Raw genomic sequence first — 12,072 nt, 5'->3', positions numbered from 1 at the left:
GACATTAACATAGGAAGAAAATAATTGTTCTATACTGTGCCAACAACATTTCTACGTCTTCCTGGTGTAGAGACACATGTACAGTTTGTCTTTTTCCCACAAACACACAACTTAGTTGGAATGGAAAATGTAAAACCAAGTTGCTATAGCAACAGAAGCAGAGTGAGTCTGGGCGCGTTTCATGGTGGCAAAGGGGGGGGGTTTCATGGGAGCTGGAGCTAGGCAGGAGGGAGAGCACCATGGGGGCTGGCAGACAGAGGCAGAAGAAAAGTCTAAAAAAAATGAGGTGCTTGGGGAGTCAGAAAGTGAGACTTTGTGCGTGCGTGTGTGCGTGGTTTGAGCTTTGATGAGTTAGCTGTCTGCAGTCAGAAGCTGGCATTTGTCATGTGCACTTGTGGCCAATGGCAGATGGATGAGGGAAGACCCTCCATCAGTGTCTACATCTGTTTCGGTCTAGCTTTGTCAGCATGATTCCTGTTCCCCTTTTTCTCTGTCGCTCTGTATTTCTCTGGCATTCTGCCCTCCCTCTGTCACCATGTGTGTGCCCAATCGGTTTCTCTCTGTGGCCTTTGTTTTTATCTCATGGAGTCGTCGCTCCTGTGTTGACCTTCTACTTTCTCTGCGGGAGACAAGAGCCCCAATCGCAACCCACCATCATTACGCCTTGGGGTATACTTCCCCTTCACACACAAAACACCTCATGGTTACCTGGGAACATGATTTGAAAACATCCCTAGACTTCCTCAATGAAATACAGTACTTTTGTGATGTTCTCTCTATTTGAAAAGGGGAACGATAATATGCGTGCAACACAAAAACTAATAAGAGTTTTACCATTTTCCTCCAAGTGTTTTCGGAGGATGTAGCTAGTCTCAGTTCCCTCGGATGCGTAGTCCAGAGGAATGTTTCCGTTGACGTCCTGCAGCAGCACATTCACTCCAGACTTCAATGGGCACGGCAGAGAAAATAGCAGAGAAGACACAAATAAACTGAGTGTTAGCCTGGGTCATTCATCAGACTTGAATCAATGATGAAGTGGGCACAATTATCTTGGCTTCCCGGAGGCGTATACCTGAAGAGAACCATGGAGACGTTAACAAACAATACAGTGAATTAAATAACTCATTAAAAAACAGCCTGGGGGTTGGGCCAGTGAAGAGCGAGGGCGCTGGTTACTGTTACCTGGTTGGTCGGGTTGAGTGTGTGACATGATTAATGTGTATTTACTCAACAGGGACCCTGCCACAGTATTTACTGTTATAGTATGAGATAACATGGTAGGCCTTCCGTCTGGCGGCTTTAATGACTGTTACTCTGACAACAGCACAGTCATTTGTCACAATATGGCTATGATTGATTGCCTTTCTTTGGAGGAACTCAACTGCATTATTATTTGTAAAAACGTCGCAATGCTTCACCAGTAGAGCAGAGATGTGTACAAGCTATGCAAAATGTATTCCTGGACTAACATTCTGTCTGTTTTATTTTTATCATCCCCTCTTGGGTTGGGTACTAAAAGTAACATACATCTTTTCAAGTGGCAATTGTCAGCATCCAGCCATGAATTGCTTCTTGTTGTTTGACTTAACCATAAAAGACAAGCCAGTGTAACGATCGTAGCTGGACCAGGTCTGATAACAGGGACAGGGGACTCTAAGTGAGGATCCTTATTGAATATTTACAGCTAATAGAACTCTAACGACCGAGTTGGAGCGTGGCAAAGAGATTAATGACCTGGTCCTCAAGCAGACAGAGAGGGAAGGGTTGGGGACAGGGAAAAATGAGAGGAAAGGGGCTAAACAATTCAAGGAGGGAGTGCTCCGAAAACAGAGCAGCAAAACCACAAGGACCCTGAGCCTGAAACCCTCAACGTAACCGCAACATTTTTAATTGATATAAATAAGAGTATAGCTGATTTTTGCTAATTATGAAAATGTTTTTTAGATAATCAGAGGAACCATTTGTCATCCAAGAAATCCCGAGCAATTACACTTCAATAAAGGCAGCACAATGCTGTTAATTCCAGTTATCAGAGGGTTTGTTCTGGTGAGCGTTGCAGTTTCATTGTGCACTGCACCCCTCTGTGTGGTCTACCGGGAGCTGTTATCGCTCGGTAATAAGGGTTAGTTAGGGGTTAACAAAGGGAATTAATTAACATTAAAAAATATCAGCTGCTGCGTCGTGACTATTCACACACAAGCTTATCGCAACGTGAAGCACAGCTTGAAGAGCAGGAGAGATGAGATGAATGGTCAGACAGCGTGCAAATTATTGTAACCCCTTCCACCCACCTCTACACCACACACACACACACACACACACACACACACACACACACACACACACACACACACACACACACACACACACACACACACACACACACACACACACACACACACACACACACACACACACACACACACACACACAAATTTGGACTGCTGCATCTATATATTGGCAGTAATCCACTTATTTATGAACCTGACAGCTCTCTGCTAGCCTCTGTGGACATCTTCATATAAAGTCTATGATCAACATCTGTTTGTGTGTGTGTGTCTGAACTAACCCAGACAATTCACTTCAAGGTCCAGTAAAAGTCAATAGGGGTCTGGCTGAATAAAGTTATCAGCTGACAAAGACATGTGTTCCCGTATCTGTCAGACATAGGGCTGAGAGAGATGCTTTTAAATTAGCATTCCCTGTTAAGTATTTGATACCTTTTTTTTTTTTACTTCTTTAAACATCCATTATAAGAATGGAAGGATTTAAGCACGTTACATTCTATCCCCTCTCCTCCGTAAATAGACTTTACCACACGACACACTGTAAGGGTAGTAGCTGCTGCGTTAGAAGGCCAATCACTGGTTGCGTTAATCATTTAACACTTTGGTTGACAATAGTCATTTTAATTTTGGAATCTAGTAAAAAAAATAACCGGATCAAATGCATGTATATTGATGATGTTTCAATCACGAGCCATGTACTAACTTAATGTGAAAATGCTATACATGCCTTCCTAAGCCTATAGTAGTTTCACACACTTTTATGACAATAACAATCAGTCACAACAGAAAAAAAAAACATTCTGAATTTCCGTTAATGTCCATAGGCAGGTTATGGTGAAGTAAGTGTGACGTGTGGGCCATTGATCCAGAGACATAAATAATGTGTCTGAGCACACATGATATGACCTGACAGATATAAATGAGTCGGTGCTGTCTGGCCTCACAGGCAGCGTGGGGTTAACAAGTTGACTTCTGACCCCAACACGCTCCCTGACACATTTTGATAAATCCTCCCCGGCTGTCGCAGAAATGGAAATCTGTTTATATTATGCTGCCCGTGGTTCATAATGGCAGTTGTTAGAGGCAGTGACTGTTACAGAATCAATAACAACCAGCAGATATGCACTGAAAGCTCTCCCCAGGGGCAGTCACACTGTTACAACCCAGTGGAAAGCATCCAGAGCAGGGATACACTCGGTCTATACACACTAGTATTAGACTCTCCTATCTGAAATCACATGTTGAACAAGGTTTTTAAATAAACCCAAAGCTTTCTCTGGTAAAAGAACCAGCAAACCAATATTTCTCATTTTGAAATATCACAAAATCCAGTGTCAAGGACAACTTCAAACATGATGATGAAAAAGCTGCGACATATAAATGTACCAGAAATAAATGACAATTGTCAACATCATCTCAGCTGTGCCCTGCCACACTTCAGTTTGGTGGTGTGAAATGTGGTGTAAAAGAAACCGTAATGATCACACTTCTTCGAAATCACCACAAAGCATGTGTCAGTGCTTTCTTTTGTGATTGCACGTTGACATGATTAGGAATTTAATGCAAGGATAACACAACATACTGTAATGTTAACATAAAACTGAGGGCAAATCTTTACAGCTAAATTCAGTATTTGCTCACATTGATCAAGATGAATACATTTATTTCAATACACCTAACCAAGTTTTGGTTAAAAAAGTATTTTTATGAATTGAAATATAGATTTAATCAAGCAAAAATATTTAGTTTTAGACTTCAAAGTTCTGGTACTACATTAAAGCAGATTACAGAAAAAAAGGGGAATAGTGGTGTGCAACAATTGCAGAAGAGGGGGGGCTACATTATCAACAGGAAATCCACTAAGTTCAACTTGCGTTCGGAGCAGCCGGAGGCTTACTGTTCATAACTTAACTTCAAAGGACTCAGAGTTCAGAAGTTTTAAATTCATAATTTACAAACCATGAAAGTGGGTCACTTCTACAACTGTAACCCCGTTGGGTTTTTAACGGTAAGATGAGAAATAACATTTGGAGCACAACCTGTCTCCCAGGGATCAAGGCTACATCTTCCCTGGCTTAAGTTTAGGGACTGAAAGCGAGTATCAGAGAAGACATGACAGAGAAGAGGAAGGAAGAGAATTGATATGAATAAAAACAATCAGTTAAAGTGCTTTTGTGGTAAACAGTTTCAGAGACTCGTTGTTATGCTCTCGAGTGGAGTGCATATTTTCAACACTGTGTTCCTCTCAAGGAGACACTTAATCAGAATTAGGGCCAGTCTGTGATTAGGTCTAATCACTTAGCACATCTTTTCAGTTCAGAGTTTCATAAGATAGCACATGAGACATTTCTAACTGCGCCACTAGAACAAGTAAGACTTGATAAGTATCTTGTGGGCCGTGGCTTTGAATAAAAGGTCAGCGAAGATGTAGCACATGGAGATTGTGAGGCTCTGTTGATGCGTCCTAATGGATATGTATGAGTCCTACTACACTGAAATCTTTATGAAAATGTAAATGTCCATCAGGTTTTTTTTAGTTAATCAGACGGTATTCCCCATTGAATATTACAGTAACACTGTAATATTTTAATGGAATCGTTCTTTAGCCTACACACCCTGTCATGTTTCTATTGTGACTCTGAACACGCATTTAATCCTGGCAGTGTCTCAATGACCAACATTAACCAGAGCTGGAGCTCGGAGTAGCTTTAGGAGTGTATTTAGAAAATGGAGTGGGAATGAGTCAGTTTAGAAATGGCTTACTTCCTCCCCTGCTGTTTGGAGGCAGGAGATAAGAGAATTAACATTTCTGCCAATCCGGACGCTGTGCCACAATAAAACCACACTTCTAATCAACCCCTCCTCCATTACTCACGAGAAAAGCCTGGTAACATCTCAGTCAGCAAAGAAAAAAAACGCCCTGGAACTGGAGACAGGAAATCAAAGACATAGAGTCAGAGGACGAGGGGAGGGAAACGCAGGAAGAGATTAAGGAGGAGGACACAATAGATTAGTACATATTGCCAATCAAAGATAGAGCTGCCAGTCAAGCTCCTCTGGCGAGACCACTATTCCACTTCTTATTAAAAAATAAACCTGTTATATTCAGAGGGAAGATCCTACACTTAACAATTGTGATAAGGCTGCAGCTTGAAATGAATGACTGAGCACTGGCACGGTTCGTGGAGGAGAAGATGGTTGTCGAAATGAATAAATAGAATAAAAGGGATACTGCATCTCTATCGGAAATATTGCTTGACTGAAGCTATTTTTACACTTAGACAGAAGAGCATTGGGGTTTCCTGCTGATGGAAAGAAACTCAAGGATTTATCTTACCTTAGGCACAATAAGAAGTCGATAAAATGGTGCATCCTTATGGAAAATGTATACGTTTATACGCTAGTCCTCTCACACAAGGGCAAACTCAAATGAACACAGTCAAATAAATAAACAATGTGTATCAAAGGGCATTCAAGCTGTGAAAGCTGAAGAAATGTTTTGTTGTTGCTTCAGAGTAAGCTTGGAAGATGTTTGAACTTTTCACAGTGTTAAATCTGATTTCCTATTTTTCTTACAGCTTTTCTGAACCTTTTTTCTTTTACCCCTTGCTCTCTTCCAACAGTAAATAAATATGACCTCATTTATAAGGAACTGGTTCTGACTTGGTAGGGTATGAGAAACCCTTCAGTACTGCCTCAAAGGCACCAGAATGAAATCTCTCTCTCTCTCTCTCTCTTCTCTCTCGCTCTCTCACCCGTGGCATTGCCTATCATGAAAGCATAACTCACTGCATAAATTGCATTTGGCGTATCTATATCACACCATGCTATACAAGCTAGGCAGCCCGCATGAATCTTTGCTTTGAAGGAAATAAAATACATGCAAATACACAAACATTCACATGAAGCAGCAGTAGTCACACAAACTGACAGATCCACTTTGCCTGGCAGATCTTCAAACATCCATTCCTCTCAGGGATGTCTCTTCCCTGCCCCGCAGACAAACAGCAAGCAATCACTCAGGACCCAATCAGCAGAACCAGCCTGTACCGGATAGAGTGGAGCTCCAGACTGCAGTTAACCCTCCCTGGGTCTAATCAACACCAGCAGAACAGAACCAGCCCACTGAGTGACTGTTCTGGATGTGCATGTCCTCCCCTGCAGCTGGCCCCGCTCTCATCATGGACCTAATCAGTACGACCACAGCTTCACCAAGACAGACCCGACAAGAGCTGGGAAGGTCCTGCACAGTACAGGCTCTCCCTCTGATATCATGCTAATGCCCACATCCGAAATATTCTCATCCTCGGTTATTCAGTGGGGTTTGTGAGGGAATAGAAAGTCGTGTTTCAGACCCTCGCTAATCCAAAACCCCTCATCAAGGGAAGACGCTCGACTTGAAAAGAGATTTCTAGTTGACTAATGTAAACACATCCACTGCCTCCGAGCTGAATCAAAACATGGAGCTAGTATGTCGACACATCCCGCAACACTAATCTAATTTTTAGCATAGCAACAAGAAAATAACTCAATTATAAAATATGTGTCCATTCATACATGCAAATTGTTGTTATTCCCCCCCCCCAATATACCAGGTGATCATGTTTGTGTTTCTTACCAGCAGCAGGAGCAGCACCAGGTCTGCATAGTCACACACACACGCCACATGCAGGGCCGTCCACAGGTCCTCGTCCTGCAGGTTCACATTTAGGCCGCGCTCAATCAGAACCTCAGCCGCAAACACGTTGTCATGGCGAGCACACTGCGGGATGAAAACACAGTGGATTTCATTATAATTACTTTTCAAATATGTACATTTCCCGAAGCATTGCTAACAAAAACATGAGAGATTCACCGCAGAATAACTAATAGAAGTGAAAAATGAATTGAACAGCAATTTTAACAACTACACACTTGTACTGCTACAGGGGGAAATGCTAAGCGATAAAAGGCATGGAGAACAGTTATTGGGACTTTATAATTGTATGGGACAACAGCCACAGTCGCAACATTTTTTAATTAATGCATGTTTTCTAGTTTTACTGTTTTGAAAGAACACAAAAATAATAATCAGGAGGTAGGGTTGGCCTATATGATACACACAGCAGGTGACAGTCCTGTGTAATACAAATAAAGGTGTATTGTAATTAAGTATGATTTAATAGACACTTAGATAACTATATCATACTATTTATTAATATTTCAAAACAAAGTAACATTCTTCTAGTAAAAACTTTGTATTAATATTAGTTAATCCTGACAGGAAGTGAATTAAAAATAATAATAAAATGAACTTCTTTTATGTAACTGTTATTTTTTGTCTGTATTTCTTTTTGTGCGAGCGTCAGGTTACCAGGTGTAGCAAAGATCCGCCAGAAGAGATGGGAGTGTTGGGGTCTGCTCCCTCCTTCAGGAGACGCAACACTGTAACACAACAAACATCTATGTGTTAACACTTTCTGTATGTGAAGACAGAGAGGGCGCTTAGGGCATATAGTGAAGACACATGAGACCTAACACACTTACACACTAATCACTGCCACTCTATCAGAACCAATATGCGTTGCGTGTCCTCTGACTGTCCATGACATGTCGGTGTGGATCAGAGTTAAGCTTGTGTGTGTTTGGTAGCTCCTTGTCCCAGCAGCAGGTCAGGAAGCCTCTGGGTTACAAAGACTCACGTCACACAGTGTAGGCTCCAGTGAGCAGCGCAACCCACTCACACACTGACACAGATCCACTGAGGGGAACACAGATCACTACAAACAAGTTCACGCAGTCAGCCATAAAAGAGTTGTAGTAGGCTGAACAAGGTTGCAGCGATTTCCCTATACCGCTGATATATTATTTATGTTCTGTACCAAAAGGGAACGAGAACACGGCAGGGGAGAGAGGACAGAGAGCAGGAGAGAGGGAGAGACAGAGAGAGAGAACCGCAGTGTGTGACAGATAAATAGAGCAGGATGGACAAACAAGAGGGGGCAAGCAGAGAGGGAGGTGGTTTGGACGTATGTGATTTTACTGACACTGACAGCACTAGATGGATGCTGACTAAACCCTGGAAGAATTTCTCATGACAAAACAGCCACCACTGTCACGCAATCCCACCACACATACAAACTGGAGTCTTTAAGCCGGAAACCAGCTCTGAAGACAGAAACCGAAGTAATTACAGTGGTGATAATTCTAGCTAATGAAGCCTGTTGATGACCCCCATGAGGTCATTTTGCTTAAAGGGTCATTATGTAGACAGACATGCTTAAATAAACTCATCCCCCACACACACACACACACACACACACACACACACACACACACACACACACACACACACACACACACACACACACACACACACACACACACACACACACACACACACACACACACACACACACACACACACACACACACTTAGAGAAGTAGAACAGTACCTGTTATTATATGAACATGTACAAGTTTAAATCGGTAGGTTTTGTGCCATCAATGTATAAAATAGCTGGCGCACATAACAGTATTATAATGATTATGCAAAAGAAAGAACTATAACATGGCCTCCAAAACTATTATATGTCTCAATTAACACATTCTACTTGACACGGTCTTCATGATGACTGAACATGTACCAGTCTATAACTTGCTAACCTCATTACCAAGCTACAGCTGTTACACTCACTTCTCCACACAGATCAAAAACCACACTCTCTGCTTCTGTCTGAATCTACAACATGTTAAATCATCGCTGCAGACATGAACACAATGTGGTTTCTTAAGTACACCTAAGTAAAACCAGTCATTTACGACAGCTTTGATAGAAATCCTACCCTATAAAATGTACATTTTTGCTATTTTATTTACAAAGATGTTATGTTAGATATGTTTGGCATTTTTATTTGCATTTATCAATGATCAATGCTGTCATCAGTTACTTTTCTGTCAGCTCACTCATCAGTTACTAAGTGACTAAGTGACTAAGCATACAGTAGTACACATATCAAACACTTACTGTGCACAGGCATGTTCCCACCCTTCTAATGGCCACCAGTGCTTAATGGCCTTTAAATGGTTGCTGAGAAATAAACCGGCCAACCTTTTCAGTCATTCAGCACAATTATCTCCCGTCTCCTCGACATACTATAGGGCACCGACTGTAAACCCCCAATTACGACTCATCAAGCACTGAAGTCGTGACCAGGGAATAGATAATGCTCTTGCTTTCCTGTCGATCAAACTATATTACAGGCTGCTCATAGCTAATGTGGAGCAGTGATTTCTAAGCATGCATTATAGAAAATTATTTATTTATTAACACAAATAGGTGAGTCACTGGTCTGGCAACTTCTCTCTTTTTACAGCCAGTTAGTGTTCATCAATGATGGGTGAATTTACCAGAACTTTATGGCATTTAATTTGCCTGAATAGAGGTCAAAGGTCAAGAGATACAGCAAAAAAACTAAGCATTGGTCTAGCGATATGGCCATTAGAGATCTATAGCACTGTTGTACCATTGGCGGATTAGTAAAAATCATCCTTCATTGTAGTCTGTGCGTAAAGCCCAGGGATCAACTGTTTCTATTTGCTTTTCGATTATTGAGATTGACAGGAGTCTTGGGTAAACATGTCAATCATTGATTCAAAAGCAGTGTAACCAAAAAAGTAGGCTCCCATATTGTTTCCTGTGAATTCAGTGGTCTATATGAACATCTATACAGGTTTCACTTGATCTAATCATTCTACCTTTTCCTATTGGCCATCCGTGGATCCTTGGGTTCTCCAATTCTAAAAGATTGAGTACAAAATCCACAGTCCTGGGATTTCACCCTCAGAGGGAAGAAGACATACTGTATGTCAAGCCAATACGACAATGGATATAAATGACGGCTTGTCCCAAGGCTCAGATGCTGCTGTAAATGGCAACCAATCTGATTGGCTTAGGGTATTTTCCAGCTGTGCTAGTAAATACCAAAGCTTCTTTGACATTCCTGTAGTTGAAGATGTGTTATTTTTCCATACAGCATCCTATTATCTACTGATTGAACTAGAGAAATGTACATGAACAAGGAAAGTCGAGAGGAAATGAATTTCTTTGGAGTGTTTAAAGCTTATAGTGAAGATCACATCTATTTTAATGAAGTTTAAAGAGAAATAAACACTTTCACCACAGAGATGTACATCTTTAGAACAACTATATTATACACTTCCCTCAACAGCAACAGTAGCTTTCTCATTTTAAGTGTCTTCATGTCAGTTGGTGTTTTAGTATAATCATAACTTAAGCTGTGCATTTCATAGTGTGTGTTTTCTGTCCGTGTGTGTGTGTGTGTGTGTGTTACCCCTTTATTAGGAGGCTACTGATAGGGGAACGGAGAATGGGTGCGAAGCGAAGTCGGCTGTCATTTTGTGAAAAATAGCAAAACATAGACTTATGTGGAGTTTCCATGGAAACCAAATGGGAACTGCAGAGTAGAAAAGAGAGAGAGAGAGGGGAGGAGAGAGGATCAGGGAGAGCAACCTAAATAAGGTGAGGATTGACCGACATGCATTAGGAACTACAGGCAAACTGCAGCTAACACCAGGTGAGTTATTACTGCTCTGACTCCTGATGACTAACCTGCTCACCTCATCATTCAGACTGAAGGATGGTCTGTCCTTTAACCGTCTCTGTGATTGTATTAAACCTGAATACATTAATTCTTGCTTATACTGAAAAATGCACACCTCTGACAGGTAACAAAATCTAAATCTACATGAGCTATACCACCTTGGCTAAGAAATATCATCATGAACCTGCACAGAAAGCCATGTAAGTGATAATATCATTCATTGCACATCTTGAACTTGTTGAAGTAGATATATTGCACATATATATTGATATATGCTCTGTAGATACAGTACAAGATTGAATGTCTTTTCTTCAGCCTCTCTTTTTTTTATTATTTGGCTCTTATAAATCCCACTGGGCCATGATATTCCATGAATTTAATAAAGTCTCTGTAATGCATCCTCCATAATATGCCATTTACAGAAATATTGCCAATTTTCTCATATAGCGACCAGACATATTCTCCCCATGCACAGCATCATTCCTTGGCAGCCATGTATTAGATTAGGTCCAAATCCCTCACTCGTATAAGCACTGCTGTCCCTTCGGTCCTTATCACACAGTCATACTCACAAGAAGCCCGGTCTCACCTGACTGCCCCATGTTTCTGGAATGAGCTTTGACATGTTTCCATTGTCTCGATCATGATGAAAAAAGGTACTTGTATAGTTTTCCATAAAGCTTGACTCTAAATGCAGATTTTCAAAAATTGAACAGGGGTCTCCTGCCCACCTGTTGAGATATGAAAAGATTTTATGGATTACATTGATAAAACGTTCCCAGTAAACACAGTGAACTTGTATTGTATCAACCCTTAAATAATATGTGTTGACCATATTGGGAAGAAGTGTCATTACATACTCTTCCCACTTTAATCCAAACATAGAAGGAACTGTTTTTTTAAGTTATTTTTTGGGGGTTTTTGCCTTTAATCGGATAGGAGAGAGTGACAGGAAAGTGGGAGAGAGAGTCGGGGTGGAATCCGGAAAAGACCACGGGTCAGGAATCGAACCCGGGTCACCGGCGTACGGTGCAGGTGCCCCAGCCAGTTGCGCCACGGCCAGGGCCAGAAGGAACACTTCTACATTTATTTTTAATCACCTTTGTGAGAAAATGAATTAATTAAGTACTTTTATGTGCCATGCTCGCTTTCCATCCTTTGTAAACTGTTATATAAAAAGA

The 12,072-nt window shown here is 41.2% G+C and overlaps 1 protein-coding gene across 1 annotated transcript in view; it reads right to left on the bottom strand.

Annotated features, from left to right (window-relative positions):
• myo16 (myosin XVI) overlaps positions 1-12,072 on the bottom strand; it is a 78,926-nt gene that overhangs the window by 58,793 nt on the left and 8,061 nt on the right. The window contains exons 3-5 of the mRNA XM_063887002.1: positions 7,642-7,712; positions 6,907-7,050; positions 835-943 (exon numbers count right to left, since the gene is read on the bottom strand). Coding sequence (XP_063743072.1) covers positions 835-943; positions 6,907-7,050; positions 7,642-7,712 — 324 coding nt within the window. The remainder of the gene's footprint in view (positions 1-834; positions 944-6,906; positions 7,051-7,641; positions 7,713-12,072) is intronic.

Source organism: Eleginops maclovinus, chromosome 7 (genome assembly GCF_036324505.1).
Source record: "Eleginops maclovinus isolate JMC-PN-2008 ecotype Puerto Natales chromosome 7, JC_Emac_rtc_rv5, whole genome shotgun sequence".
Lineage (NCBI taxonomy): Eukaryota > Metazoa > Chordata > Actinopteri > Perciformes > Eleginopidae > Eleginops > Eleginops maclovinus.
This window is presented reverse-complemented; position numbering and strand designations above follow the sequence as displayed.